Genomic DNA, 13,752 nt, shown 5'->3' with positions numbered 1-13,752 from the left:
TGAAATTTTAAAATATTATTCAATCCTTCCGGCAAAGTAAACATGCATACGAATTACCTATATTTGTGTTTTAAAAGTAAAAGAGATTCGTTTGTTCGTTCGTTATTTAGTGATCCTCCTTCTTAATGAAAGGTTGGATACAGTTTTCGAAAAAAAAAAAAGTGTATTTTTAACAACTTGAGCCCTATATCTGATTGTAATTGTTTTATATTTTTAAATTAAAATGAAAAATAAGCATAATGATTTACCACGGGGAAAAACAGTGGTCTAGCTTTCTTCTCTGTGAGAAGGATGTCAGTAATCAGAAAAAAAGTACTACAGTATTTTATATTTTCAAATAATAATAATAATAATAATAATAATAATAATAATAATAATAATAATAATAATAATAATAATAATAATAATAATATGTGTGCCGCGAGAATTCAAGTTACCCTGAAGTGTGCCGCAAGTTGAAAAAGGTTGGGAAACGCTGTCCTACAGTGTCAAAAACAGAAGTGGTCAAAGAAGTCTTGGATCTCTCCACGTCTCTCTAGATTTCCAGAAAAACATGATTGTAGAGTAGTTGATGAGAGCAGTTACTCCTAGAGACGCGGAAGTCTATTCAAGTATTCTGGGATCTAGGGGGAAAAAATTCACTAACTGTTCCTTTACAAATGAACAACGTAAACTTTCTTGCGAAGACTATATTTATATTCATTCTGAAACTAATTTACACATAGAAATATGACTGTGTCGCACAGATAAATTATGCCAAAACGGACCTAACAAATATTAAATGTTGTAATACATCAACTGAACAAAAGAAGCGATACTTTATCAAAGATACTTGCCCAAAGACTCGATGGCCTTATTGAGTACCTATTACAATATTGAATAACGACCGCTCAGAATGACTTTTAATTGAGTGACGCGACAATACGATTACCTTATATTCATAGTTTCTTGGCCAGATAAATTATCAGTAATACATTTCTTAGTTTACGCAAAAGCGATGTCTTTGACAAATAAAATGGGATGCGAGTTTCAGACTTACATTCGATTAGTGTCCCAGAAGCATCAGAAATATCGCAAATATCCCATTTTCTTTTAGATTTTAAGAAAAATATATTTGATTTAATTACAGTTTTTTAAACAATACAATTTGTTTAATTTAAATCGATTTACTTTGATTCAAATCAATCCCACTCAAAATTCTGAAAATATTAAGAGAACTGTTATTGTCCCAAGTGTTCATATTTCAAAGAAAAGGTTCTTTCTCACTCAGTTCAAAACTATATTTCTCTCAAAACTACTTACCTCTCTTTTCGAAGCATCACTAACTGAAACACTTTTTAACGATGCCAATTTGATCAAAAAACTTTCCGATTTATGGCACGTATCTCTGAATTCTTGAAAACTATCGAGTTTCTCTGCACAGGTTAAGCAGATATAATTTGGCAGTTCATCATCCTCAGAAACCTGTAGAAAAAAAAAAAATGTTGCAACATGTATTAAACAAATGTTTTGATATTAATGTATATAAAATTACAGGTAATTAAAAAAATCTAAAACAAAATAGACCAGAAACTCAAATATGTATTGCTCTGGAATACTATTAGAACATGAAAACTTGTATTATCATTTCCAGTTCTAGTGGAAGATATTACTTTTAACTAATCGAAGTTAAAAGTATATATCCATCCTATATCCATCCCTTAAAAGATAAATTCTCATAGCGCGAGAACATAGTTTTCCATATTAAAAAGAACAGTACAGAAAAATATTTCTAATAGGACTAAAGTGTGCTTACTTATTGCTCTAGGATAACTAGAATTTTTGCATTATTCTATTCTACTTACACTGTAGCAGGATTTTGTGAATCCTAAATAAAAATATCGAAAATGCAATCACATATGGGAAGACTTCAAAACTCTGGGTTTTGTTACTCAAGCTCATTAGTAACTGCTACTTACGGTGAAGTATCTACTACATTTGGAGAGACATTAAATGTCTTTCCTTTCCTGAAAGAGGAAATATCTTTCCCTATATCTCCGATAGTTTATTTAGTCACAACTCCAATATCAAAGCCCCTGAAATCTGCTGAGCTTCAGTTATTTGCGTATTACACACCCTGACTTCTCCCTGACCTTTGGCAGGAAATTCCCTGACTTTCAAGACAGGTGTTGGATGACGTTGATATATAAATAAGGAATAAATAATGGTGAATATTTATATATAAGAACATTTATTCCATAGAGACAAATCATAATCGATTGCTCATACTTACATTCCACTTAATACCCATAAAAATCTGAGCAACGTTCCATACTGTGATCATTAATGATTGGCTAAGCTGAAATTGGTGTACAGTTAATGTTAGAAAAAATATATTTTATAAAATTTCCCTGACTTTATCTGATTTTCAGTCTTTTTCTCTGAGTTTCCCTGACCTGCACCATTTTCCGACTTCCCTGACTAGTAAGGAACCCTGTGAAGTAAGATTTCCGACGCGATGGTGAAGAGATTATTGTAAGTATGACTAAAAGAGAGAATAACAGGGAAATTTTAAAATTCCCTTTCTTTCTCTTCGCAATTATCTCCAGTTATTGAGGGAAACACTTTCACTAGTTAAACAGATAAAACTATCTGGATACTACGCTTGATGCCGATGAATATGTTAAAGATTTACGTTGTTGGCATGAACAGTTGTCAACAGAAACATCATAATGTAACTGTACGATGCTAAAGCAATGTCGCTTAGGTTTTGCGAATATTTATTTCATTAATGTTATTTAATAATAATTCATAATTGAATAGTTTATTTAATTGGAATAATAATTGCTACAAGTTTTCACATATAGAATTTCTTTAGGGTATCCAAATTATTCCCAATGGTTGCAGTTGAAACCGATTAAGCATAAGTTGGTAAAAGATGTGACTTCCCAGAACTTCTTAGTTTCATTATTGAAATAATGTACTAAGAGAATAATTTTGTTTGATAAGTTTAAGACAATCATTCGATTTTGATGCAATATGGCGTATTCCTTCTTTTAGGCTTCCCAATCAACCCACGTCTGTCAAGAATTTAATGGTGAATCTCCAATGAAATATATATATCTACATCATCGATCAAAAAAAAAAAAAAAAAAAAAGTTCCACGATAATATTCATAAACAACTACTCGGTTTCTGTGATATATAGGATATGTGTATCTGAGATTTTTTAGTCATTTGAGTATAGAATCAATCAAGGATTGAGGATGAATGTAACTCTCTCATTGCAGTTTAGAAAATATGTCTTACGATAGCCTTCGTAAAAATAATTATATTTTCATTGTATATCTGAACGGGACGAGGACGTCTCATAGCTTTGTCTTTAAAGAGAGATTGATGACGCAAAAAATGGTTCCTTAATTCCTGAACCAGAATATGACCTTGGATTGCTGATGTTGCCTGCACTCTTTCACTCGTAGTCCATTCTCTGTCTTCTTCGCGGAACATCCAGTCACTTCCTCACAGTCCTAGGATTACAACCAAAATCTCTAGCAATGTGAGACAACTTCACACCATTAGCAGCACGATCGTATCACCTTTTTGAGCGGCACTCAAATCTAAAGAGAAGGTGATTAGACGTCTCGTTTTAGGTATTGCTCAGTTTCTTTTATTCTCAAACGGGACGCCTATGTCCTGTTTTACTCAAAAACGAACACTATGTCGTATGTGTTATTTAAAATATAAAAGATGAGAGCAATTCTACACCTCTCGTTAAAATGTTTATGTATCGTAATAATACTCATTTGGAATGTTTAGGCCATGCAGCTCTCCCCGCTGGTCTAATGACTAACGCATGAGTTTGGTGCACGTGGTCCCAGGGGAACAACACAAAAGATTAATTTTACAATCATTCATTCATTTTCATTAATCATCCGTCACATCTAGCATAAAGGGCATAACCATGGAACATTAAACTACAGTATTTCATTTCATTCTAAGCCATGCCTTGAACTTTAAAAGAGCCTCTAGTTTTAGGCATCTTCCCTGATACAATTAAATCCCATACGAAACAGTCAACTAAATGAATGAATGTGACAGCGTGTATTAAAGACCAGAGTAAGATTTCGTATTGATTTATTTATTGAATCATGTTTCATTATTGTCATTGCTGTTCTATTTGTGTAAAGAAACAAGTTACTGTTCACATACACAGATACATGTTTTTCATTTTTTGAAAAAAAGATATGACAAATATAGTTTTTCTCAGGTGTAGTAGCAAACGACCACTTGTTCAGTAAATTATGACCACTGAACGCTCTACGGCGACAGCAAAGCAATATTTCCTCAGGCGTTCTTTCAAATGCCTGTCTTATCGCTGTCTTAACTGTGAAGTAAAGACATGTTCAAAACAATTTTGATCAACGTAATACTGGTCTGTGTGTGAAAACATACAGGAGAAAGGAAAGAAAAAATGTTAGTGTATTCAATTCTTATTGTTACTTTTCTGTATGTTAAAAAAGAAACAATGTATACTATTTAATAAGAATATGATTAATAAACTAGTGCTTTTACCGAGTGGGAAGACCGATGTATCCTGAAACTTCATATTCTATATATAAAAAGGTTGAACTCTCCCTGAACCATTTTGACCCATAATTAAACTTCGGACTTTTAGCTTTAAAAATTGTACTTCTAGGTTCCTAATATGGGCTCAAAAGACCCTTAAATATATTCTAAAATTCAGAACAGGAAACACAATTCCTTTAAAAATATTGACTGAGGAAATCTTTAAAAGGCAGACAAGAACTAGTTGAAATTCCAGTTCTTTGAACGAGAATAAGTTTATGGAAATATTATTTGTGAAATATTTAAACCTATTCCCCCAATAGAATAGCACTCAATCAAAGTGAAATGATAAAAGATCTAAGTGAATCCAACTGCTAACTATATTCAAGATTCATTTTAAACACTTAAAATGTTTGCTCACTTTGCCCACTTTATGAATAAAATGGGAAATTAAAATATTATAACAGTTGCCCTTCTTTATCTGCTGGAAGCGGAATTTTCGTAAACAGTGGAGCACGTGGTCATCTATCTTAATTGGGAGTTCATATGCCGAGTTTCATCTTCCTATAAAAAGAGGTCCGTACTCTTATTTTTTGGCTTATTTTTAATACTTTTTTTCCCCGCTTAGCATAAGCATTGTAATAAAAGAAACATTATAAAAGTCCGGCGCGAGCTAACAAATAGTCAGCTGCCAAATTTAAGACACTATTTAGGGAATGATCAATTATGCCTATATACAAAATTACAGGTGGAAGTGCACATGGGAGTAAGTTTAGCATTGAAACGCAATAACAAACTAGATGCAGCCGTAATCGATCAGCACTAATTACAGCGCAGCTAAACAAATCAGACATGCGTAAGAAATAGCCAAGCGGTTAGAGTAAATAATCTGCTAATCAGATTTGTGTGTTCAAACTTTTTTTTTTTTCTCCAGGCGCAAGTTCTGTTTCTTAATGACTTCCAATGTTAAACATCAAATCCATATTACCTCTTTCCTATCCTAGTGTTCACTTCCACCTGAAACTTTATATTTAGACGTAGTTCATCTTCTACATTGTGTCCAAGTTTTGTCAAAATCCTAGCAAGTAACAGCTGACTATTTTCTTGGAAGTACTAAATGTGTTCAAAAATTAATTAAAAACGGTTCATTCGTCTTCCCGTGATGATCAGACAACAGCAATGTCCTTTACATACTGATGAAGTATTTAAAACTTGTCCCCTTTCCCCTTAGAAGTAATTTTTGAAGATGTGCTTACATATTTTAAAATAAGGTGTTTATATACCTAGTTTCACCTCTTTAACATAAAGGGCCCGAAAGATACTTTATTGTCGACATTCCTGTTAAATACCTCTCTTTTATGCTATAGATGTTAAATGAATGTCACATGATAAAAATCCGATCTAATAGCGTACAAAACTCTGGCACCAAACTTTTTACATGCATAGTCTTTAACACTTTTCACATTCATTTCCTCAACTTTCTCAGATTTAATTGAATATTTTTCTCAACACCTTTCCAGTATTAAAAATTGCTCATGTAATAATTTACCATTAGCATCTAACTTGAAAAGTGCTTCTGATAAAAAAGGAAAACTAAACTGAATACACACAATATTATGTTTAAATTGCTCATCTTGCAAAAGTTTCTTTGCTACCGTATCGGTATCATACATTTTTTCTTGGTAAATTATTTATTTGTTACTGGTGAAAATTGGGTCACTTAATTACGACTTTTATCATAGCTATCTCTAGGACGCCTATGCTTTTATCCATGTGACCCGAATCAGGGATTGCTTTTCAGACCCGGTCTCTCTCGGTCAGATCTGGTAACCCACACAAACTTAGTTATTCAGACAGACCCAATGGCCTGGAGGTAACCAATATGTCAGTTCTACAGCATAGGTTTCATGATGTCCACTATTCTAGCTCGAATATTCACATGTTTGATTCCTGGTGTGACATTTCCTAATCTACCAAGTCCATTATTTCAAATATAATTTTGCGTCTATTCGTCGTCTTACACTAAAAGAAATGCACCAGTTTTGGACACACACTACGCAAAAGGATTTAACACAACACGGTATTGGGTCACGGGTCTCACTGCTTGTAGGTCACGAAATTCATAACCAGTTTCATCACTGCTTCCCAATACCAAGTACAATACAACGTTTGTTCCAACCCCAACAGGCAAGAACTAGTTGCAATCAGATACGTTTTTCTCAAAACTGAGTTCAATTCCCGGCTGGAACTTACTAGTTCGGATCCCACGTTAAGCATAGGTCTATGTCTCATATAGCCTCACTGCTGAACGGCACGCTAAACTCAAATCAATTACAATAACTAATAACAGATATCCTAGAAAAGGCTCTGCAGACCCTTTTTTTCATAATAAAATTGTACTTGTATCAAACAGAACAAATATGTATGTATAACAACCAGGGTGGATTGATTTAAATCAGTCTGATTTAAATCACTTGATTTTTTTAAATAAAAATCGCTGATTTAAATCAAATTCCGAACTAATTTAAAGTAAAAATAAGTAAAGTCCCGTTTCTGTTCTGTTATTTCGATTATGGAAGATGATAATCATAACATAATGAGACTCAAATGTACAGTATGTACAGCATAGTACGAAAACAAGTGTCATGCGGAGGATGATTAGGGAAAATCCCGTTTTGAACGGGTAACAGGATAATCCTGTTTTCTTCTCTTCGTAACACAGGGTCTATGTAAATCGTTAACTATTCCAACGGGGAAATCACCATCGACATTTAAGACTAAGATTCTTTTGTGTGCGCGTCTATATATTTGTTCCCAGATAATAGGAGTATTTAGAAGTGTCCTATCCCCCCCCCCCCTTTTTTTTTTTAAAGATTTTATAACTTTAGGCAAAATTTATGTATTTCGTGCCGCAAGCTAGTTACCATTTTCTTAAAAATATGCCCCTGCCAAATATCAGTAACTTTTGAGGGGAAAAAAGTGTCACTTTGATAAGCGTTGCTGTACTTTTTCCTTAACGCTTAACCTTTTAAATTATATCACCCATTTTTAGCCACTGGCGGATCCACGTGGGGGGGCGACCCCCCAAAGGTTTTCTACTTCCAGCATGTATCGTTCGGAAATACAAATATTGTCTTTTCCCAGCCGATCCAATCTGTGTAACAAGCCTAGTAGAGTCTAATCAAAATGTGTGGTACTTAATGGTACTTAATACAACCATATTTGAATTGTGAATACTTCTGTCCCTAGTTCCTTGGGACGGTTACCATAAGCCGCAAACGAGAGAAAATGATTCATACGTTGAACGAACAGCTGTAGGAAGAAGGAAAGACGGCTCACTATGTGAACTAAAAATTATATTTTAAAATTGTGTCCTAGGGAAAAAAAAATGTGGGGATGGAATTCAAAACCTGAAACTTCAATAACCTTTACCTTGAATAAAGAGAAATATAGAATATTCAGCGCTCCTTACTGCAAAGCTCTCTGAATCTGACAGAGAGATGAGACTTTTAGGTTCGTTGATTGATTGATATGTATTTTACGTCGTTCGTCAAAAGCGATGCTTTACAGAACGAGAACTAGATTTTAAAGTTGGATCTGAACCACTGTAGTGCGTTCGATGTTCACTCACCGGGTATCAAACCACAGAACCTCCTGCATCAAAGATCAAAGGTACTCTCGCTAGATACTACATTAACAAAGAACTGTGACTTTTGAGGTTCAACACGGAAACATTCATTGTGACTTTTAATGGTATTTCATCTTTTCTTGGGAAATAATACAAGCTACAAGCTGTTATTCTAATCATATATAACAGAAGCGGTCCTGATCTTCGCACAGGCCAAACTGCTTAAGCTAGAAACTTGAAATTCGGACAGTAGATAGGATTTGTGATCTAGAATACCACTAAGAAAGGATTTTGGGAAATTCAAAGAAATTAAAAGGGAAAGGGGTGAAAATTATTTTAATAAGATGGTCATCTCTCAAAATCCCTTAAGGTTAGAGACTTGAAATTTGGATATGGATTTCTCATTTAAAGTAATTTGACACGAGTTTCAACATTTTTTGATACTTTAGTAAAACGGGGAAAAGATGTGGAAAGAAAAGGGGGCGGGGATTGCAATTATTATAATAAGATATCTAAGAATCTTTGAAGGTTAGAAACATGGAATTTGGTATATGGACTTCCCACTTAAAACAATTCAATACGTATTTCAGCGTTTTTCTTCTTCTTCTTCTTCTTCTTCTTCTTCTTATTATTATTATTATTATTATTATTATTATTATTATTATTATTATTATTATTAAGATGCCTGTATCTCGGGATCACTTACGGCTAGATATATGAAATTTGCTAGTTTGATTATTCATTTAAAATAATGAAACATGGATTTGAGCATTTTTTGCCACTTAACGTAGAAGGGCAAAAACAGATGTGAGGGTTCACTAAAATGTTTGTGAGGTGTTTGAATTTCGTGACAGCGTTTTAGCTTAATCCAATTCTATATGAAAGACACAGAAGGGAGAACGCGAAATATTGTACCACAGTACCACGTAGAAGTATTTGCTGTATTGTGCGAAGCCGTATTCCGAATAAATTGGGGGTCTGGGAGCGAAATCCCATCTAAACGAAGGCTACTATAATATACTTTTATTGTTGTTGTAAGCATAACTATAATTATACATGTTTCTAAATGCTGCTTTTAAGAAATTACCTAATAGAGCCAATTTCCAACCCCTGTTCCTAATCTGGACTAATGCGTTTTTTTCTTTACATACTCAATTATATCACTGCAAAAGCGGAGTATTCGGAGAAAATGCCCTATACGGTGCTCATGGTCCCGGGTTCGATTCCCGGTGAGGGTACATGGTTCGAATTCCACTATAATCAGTAGGTACATGTCTTCTTTAGCCGTCATGGCATTACCGTGGAACGTTAAGCTCAAGCAACAAATTAAAATACCCTATGTATAGAGGTCTATACTTTTGTAATAATGTCCTATATTTGTCTTCTTGCTCTCTCCTGTTTAAGTGGAAAATTCCTGGATGTACCAGAAATTGAATTCCTTACACATTCATCTTTAAATACATCAATTGAGTACAGTTGGGAGCTTTTCTTGAGAAATGAACAATTCCATGGGTGTCAAAGTGTATCAGTCAGTGACTCGCCAACTCCTCGTGAATCCTGGGTTCTATACCAGTTTTCTTCACCTTTGTTACATCAGAAGATTTTGGTACGATTTGTATAGCCGCAATCTTAACGCGCACTTAAGAAAATGCCAACAATGTTGACAAACTGAAATCATGGTGAAAACCGAAACGTAACGGAAATTCAACATCTTGCCCTCAGGAAATGTTATTCGCATAGCGCCAGAGATCAAAGATAATGTCCCTCTCAGAGAGGCACTGAAAAAATGCCATGGATACGGATCGACGACCGGAACATACCCACTCATTCTATTGGATAATGAAATTGATACATTTATGTCAAACTTCATGTTTTCTTGCGATCACTTTAGTGAAACAAAGGGAAGCTATATTTATATACACAGAGAAGAAATGGGGCAGGCTTCGTGGCAGATAACAGATGACAGGATAAATATCATCGTCAATATAGCACTTTCTTTTGTGTAAGTACTGTTCAATAGAGCGCATCTGATAAATCGCGGTGACTAAGTGTAATGTGAATCATGATACCGCCACGCCTCAGAAACGGAAGTGCGTATTTAATTTAAATCAAGAGAAAGAATATAATTTCATTAAAAAAAAAAAAAAAAAAAAAAAAAGCTTACAAATTCGGGTCATAAAATATAATCTGGGAATCAAGTTTACACCCTCCTCCAGCCCCGGATTCATATGTGTTCCATTTTTGCAAACTGAAATTCTGGTCACTTTGAGGCTATGCTCATCTTCCAGGAAGCGAACCGCCCCCTCCAAATGATTCTTCTAGATCCGCTAGTGTTTTTAGGTGATAGGATAAAATCTTCATTATTCGATTAAAAAAGTACCAATAAAGCTTTTTACTTCGTTTTTTTCAGGACTGAAGGCATCGTAGAGCACGTTACATATGCTTTCACGCCACTCTGCGTCGAGACATAGGATGTGATGGCGTCAAATTAAATTTAAAAAAAAAAAAATTATTGTGCCTATTTTTATTATTTTTTGGCGGGCCTACATTTTGCATTCAGAAGACTGAAATTCTGCACGCTCGTCCAGTGCACCCTTAGTATTTTTCAGATGATTTCAGATCTCTGCGTGAAAACGGGGGGGGGGGGGGTTCAGAGGGGAAAAATTTTTTGAAAATGGATATTTAAAAAAAAAATTGCTTTCTTCGCGATTTTCCCGCCTAAGATGGAGACATATGAATGGTACCATCTGAAAGGCTGTTCTATTCTGAAGAGAATGATGTAGGAACCATGATCTTAGGATAAACAGGGATGTCTCAGGAAACTGTTACCTAAGATCCTGTTTTATACGGGAATCTTGGGTATTTGAGGATAGTATTTTTCGCGGGCTTACATTTGCATCTAGAAGTTTGAAATTTGGGCACCCATTCACTACACCCCTTATTATTTTTCAGATCTTTGTCTTTAAACAGGGGCGGTACAGAGAGGTAAAAAGTAAAAAAAAAAAAAAATCTTAACAAAAAATAGTTTTTCGTGATTTTCCAGCCCCATATAGCCTACACCAGTATTTCTCAAAGTGTGGGACGCGAGAAAATAAGTACCATTCAGGAAATGAACATTCGAAGCGTTTGTTAATGAGGTGAAGAGTAAGTGATTACTCAGAGCCCTGCCTTGCTGCACACATGGGAAAGTATTTGACAGTTGACAAATTTTCTTTTGTCAACAACTCGAGAACGAATGAATTAATTTGGATCTTTTTGTTGCTATCCTTAGATTAGTTATAACTTAATAACTTGCCAAAAGAGGTACTCTAATAGGCTATTTTTTGTTTAGTTATTAGGAAAAGAAATTTTTTCAACGGAAAAATACTTTCTGTCTTGATTGTACAATCAGTAGAGATGCTGGATTAGGATGGAAGGAGAATGGGTGAGTCAAAATCTGTCACGGGGTAGGGCATTGCGTTGGGAATATTGTTAACTCTGAGTTACTTTTCTATGGAAAAATTAGAAATATGACTTTCAAAATTTAATTGGTTTGGAATGCACCACGATGTGTATTTGAATAAAAGTAGCTGGGCCACAAAATAGTTTTAATATTTAATATGGGTCGCGGTCTCAAGTTTGAGAACCACTGGCTTACACGATGGAGACATTTAAATGGTACCGTTTGAAACTCTGTTTTATTCTGAAGAGAATAACATACAAGTCATGATTCTAGGATAAATAGGGATGTTGGAGAAATTTTTATCTTACATCCGGGTCATCTGGGGTATTGTGGGGATGTTCTTAGCAGCTTATTGTTAAATATTTTTCCCGTCCTTATTATTCAAGATAGAAGCTTGAAATTTAGTACACTCTTAGTATTTCCCAGTTGATTTTGAGATTTGTGCGTTAACACAGGGGAGTGCAGAGGGGATCAAAATTTGAAAAAAAAAAAACAGAAAAAATCCCGACTTCTCTCAAAATTTTCCGTTTTAGGGACATGATAGGGAAAATGTGAATGTTACCGTTTTAAAAGCTGTTCTATTCTGAAAAGTAAAAGCTGTTCTATTCTGAAGAGAATGAGGTATGAACCATGATCCTAGAGTAAATAGGGATGATGCTTGACTGAAAGTTTACAATTTACTAAATAAAAAAAAAAAGGCCATAATTTAAAATTGTTAAGAAACATTGTTTGGGATTCATATAGGTTAACGATTGGGGATTAATTCAAAATTCAACCCCAATACTTTCACTTAAATGGCATAATTGACATTTAATACTACTTCGTAATGCTTTTTCTTCAGTTTGAAAACTGATAACAACAAACATTCTATAAAACATTCAGAAATATTAGAAAATGTTAAAATAAAATAATAATAATAATAATAATAATAATAATAATAATAATAGAAAAAGTGGGGATTTCCACCAAAAACAGATTATAACAAGCAAAGTAGGCTATTTTTACACTGACATTACTTGTTCCTTAACCTTTTCAGGACGGGCAGTGATTTCAAGAAAATCGTAGCCCTTTACTTTGGCGGTCCTAGCACCCCTCCTAATTCTTCCATGGGTATGAATTATATCTTGTTGGAAAGCTTATGAAACAAAGATTCTAGTAAGATAACCTTTGAGGCTACCGTACCCAACCCGTAGAAGAAGAAGAAAGAGAAAAAGTGAAAAATTTATTTTTTCCGAAATTTGTGAGTCTGGCAATACTGTTTCTAGTCAACGCTAGAAAAAATATTCTGACCTGTAGGCCAGACATTGATAATAATTATACCAAAAAATGAAGGGCAAAGGTACAATAGCTAGGTGAAAAAAAAATCGGAAGATAGAATCTAGGTGAATCATCCTGTTCCTATTTTCCCGAGAAATTTTCTTCTACCCTTACGTTGGCAGGCTTGGCGACGCCTCTAAATGTCACACATAAACAAACCATACCTCGTTGGAAACCTTATAGAACAGACATTTCAGCAAAGTAATTTACGTGTCTCTCGGACCAAACTAGTAAAAGAAAAAAGACGACGATTTTTTTTTTCAAAAATACATTTCTTCAGATTCTGTCAGACTGTGGCAACGCTGTTATATAACGTACGCAAGCAAAAAAAAAAAAATCTCAGATTTACGCCATACACTGGGGACAATATCAAAAAATGAAGGGTTTAGATTCAATAGGAATGGAGGGAAAAATTCTGAACACTGAACCTACGTGAATCATCCTGTATTTTTTCGATAGATTGTGGTATACGCTAATATTGACAAGTCTGGTGATGCCCCTAAATGTCTCAAACATGTCAGCTATACCTCGTTGGAAACCTTATGATACACCCATTTCAACAGGATAACTTTCGTGTCTCTCGGGCTAAACTAGTAAAAGAAGAAGAAGACGAAAGTCAAAATTTTTGCGAAAAAATCTATTTTTTCCTCATTTGTCCGACTATGGCAACACTGGTATTTGTTGTACGCAAGGAAAAAAATTCTCGCATTTACGCCAGACATTGGGAACAATGATATAAAAAAAAAAATGACGTCTTTAGGTACAATAGGAATGGAGAAAAAATTCGGAACATCCAATCTACGTGAATCATCCTGTATTTT

General features: G+C 34.4%; 1 protein-coding gene across 50 annotated transcripts in view; it reads right to left on the bottom strand.

The window, feature by feature from the left end:
* Positions 1–13,752, bottom strand: part of LOC145680652 (uncharacterized) — a 407,115-nt gene that overhangs the window by 378,608 nt on the left and 14,755 nt on the right. For all 50 annotated transcript variants that reach the window (XM_081751398.1, XM_081751372.1, XM_081751371.1 and 47 more), the window contains exon 2: positions 1,303–1,464. In XM_081751398.1, the coding sequence (XP_081607524.1) occupies positions 1,303–1,464 (162 nt within the window). The remainder of the gene's footprint in view (positions 1–1,302; positions 1,465–13,752) is intronic.

The sequence above is a fragment of the Thermobia domestica genome, chromosome 3 (assembly GCF_964235325.1).
Source record: "Thermobia domestica chromosome 3, izTheDome1.hap1.1, whole genome shotgun sequence".
Lineage (NCBI taxonomy): Eukaryota > Metazoa > Arthropoda > Insecta > Zygentoma > Lepismatidae > Thermobia > Thermobia domestica.
The sequence above is the reverse complement of the archived record's forward strand: the minus strand, read 5'-3'. Positions and strand labels throughout refer to the sequence as shown.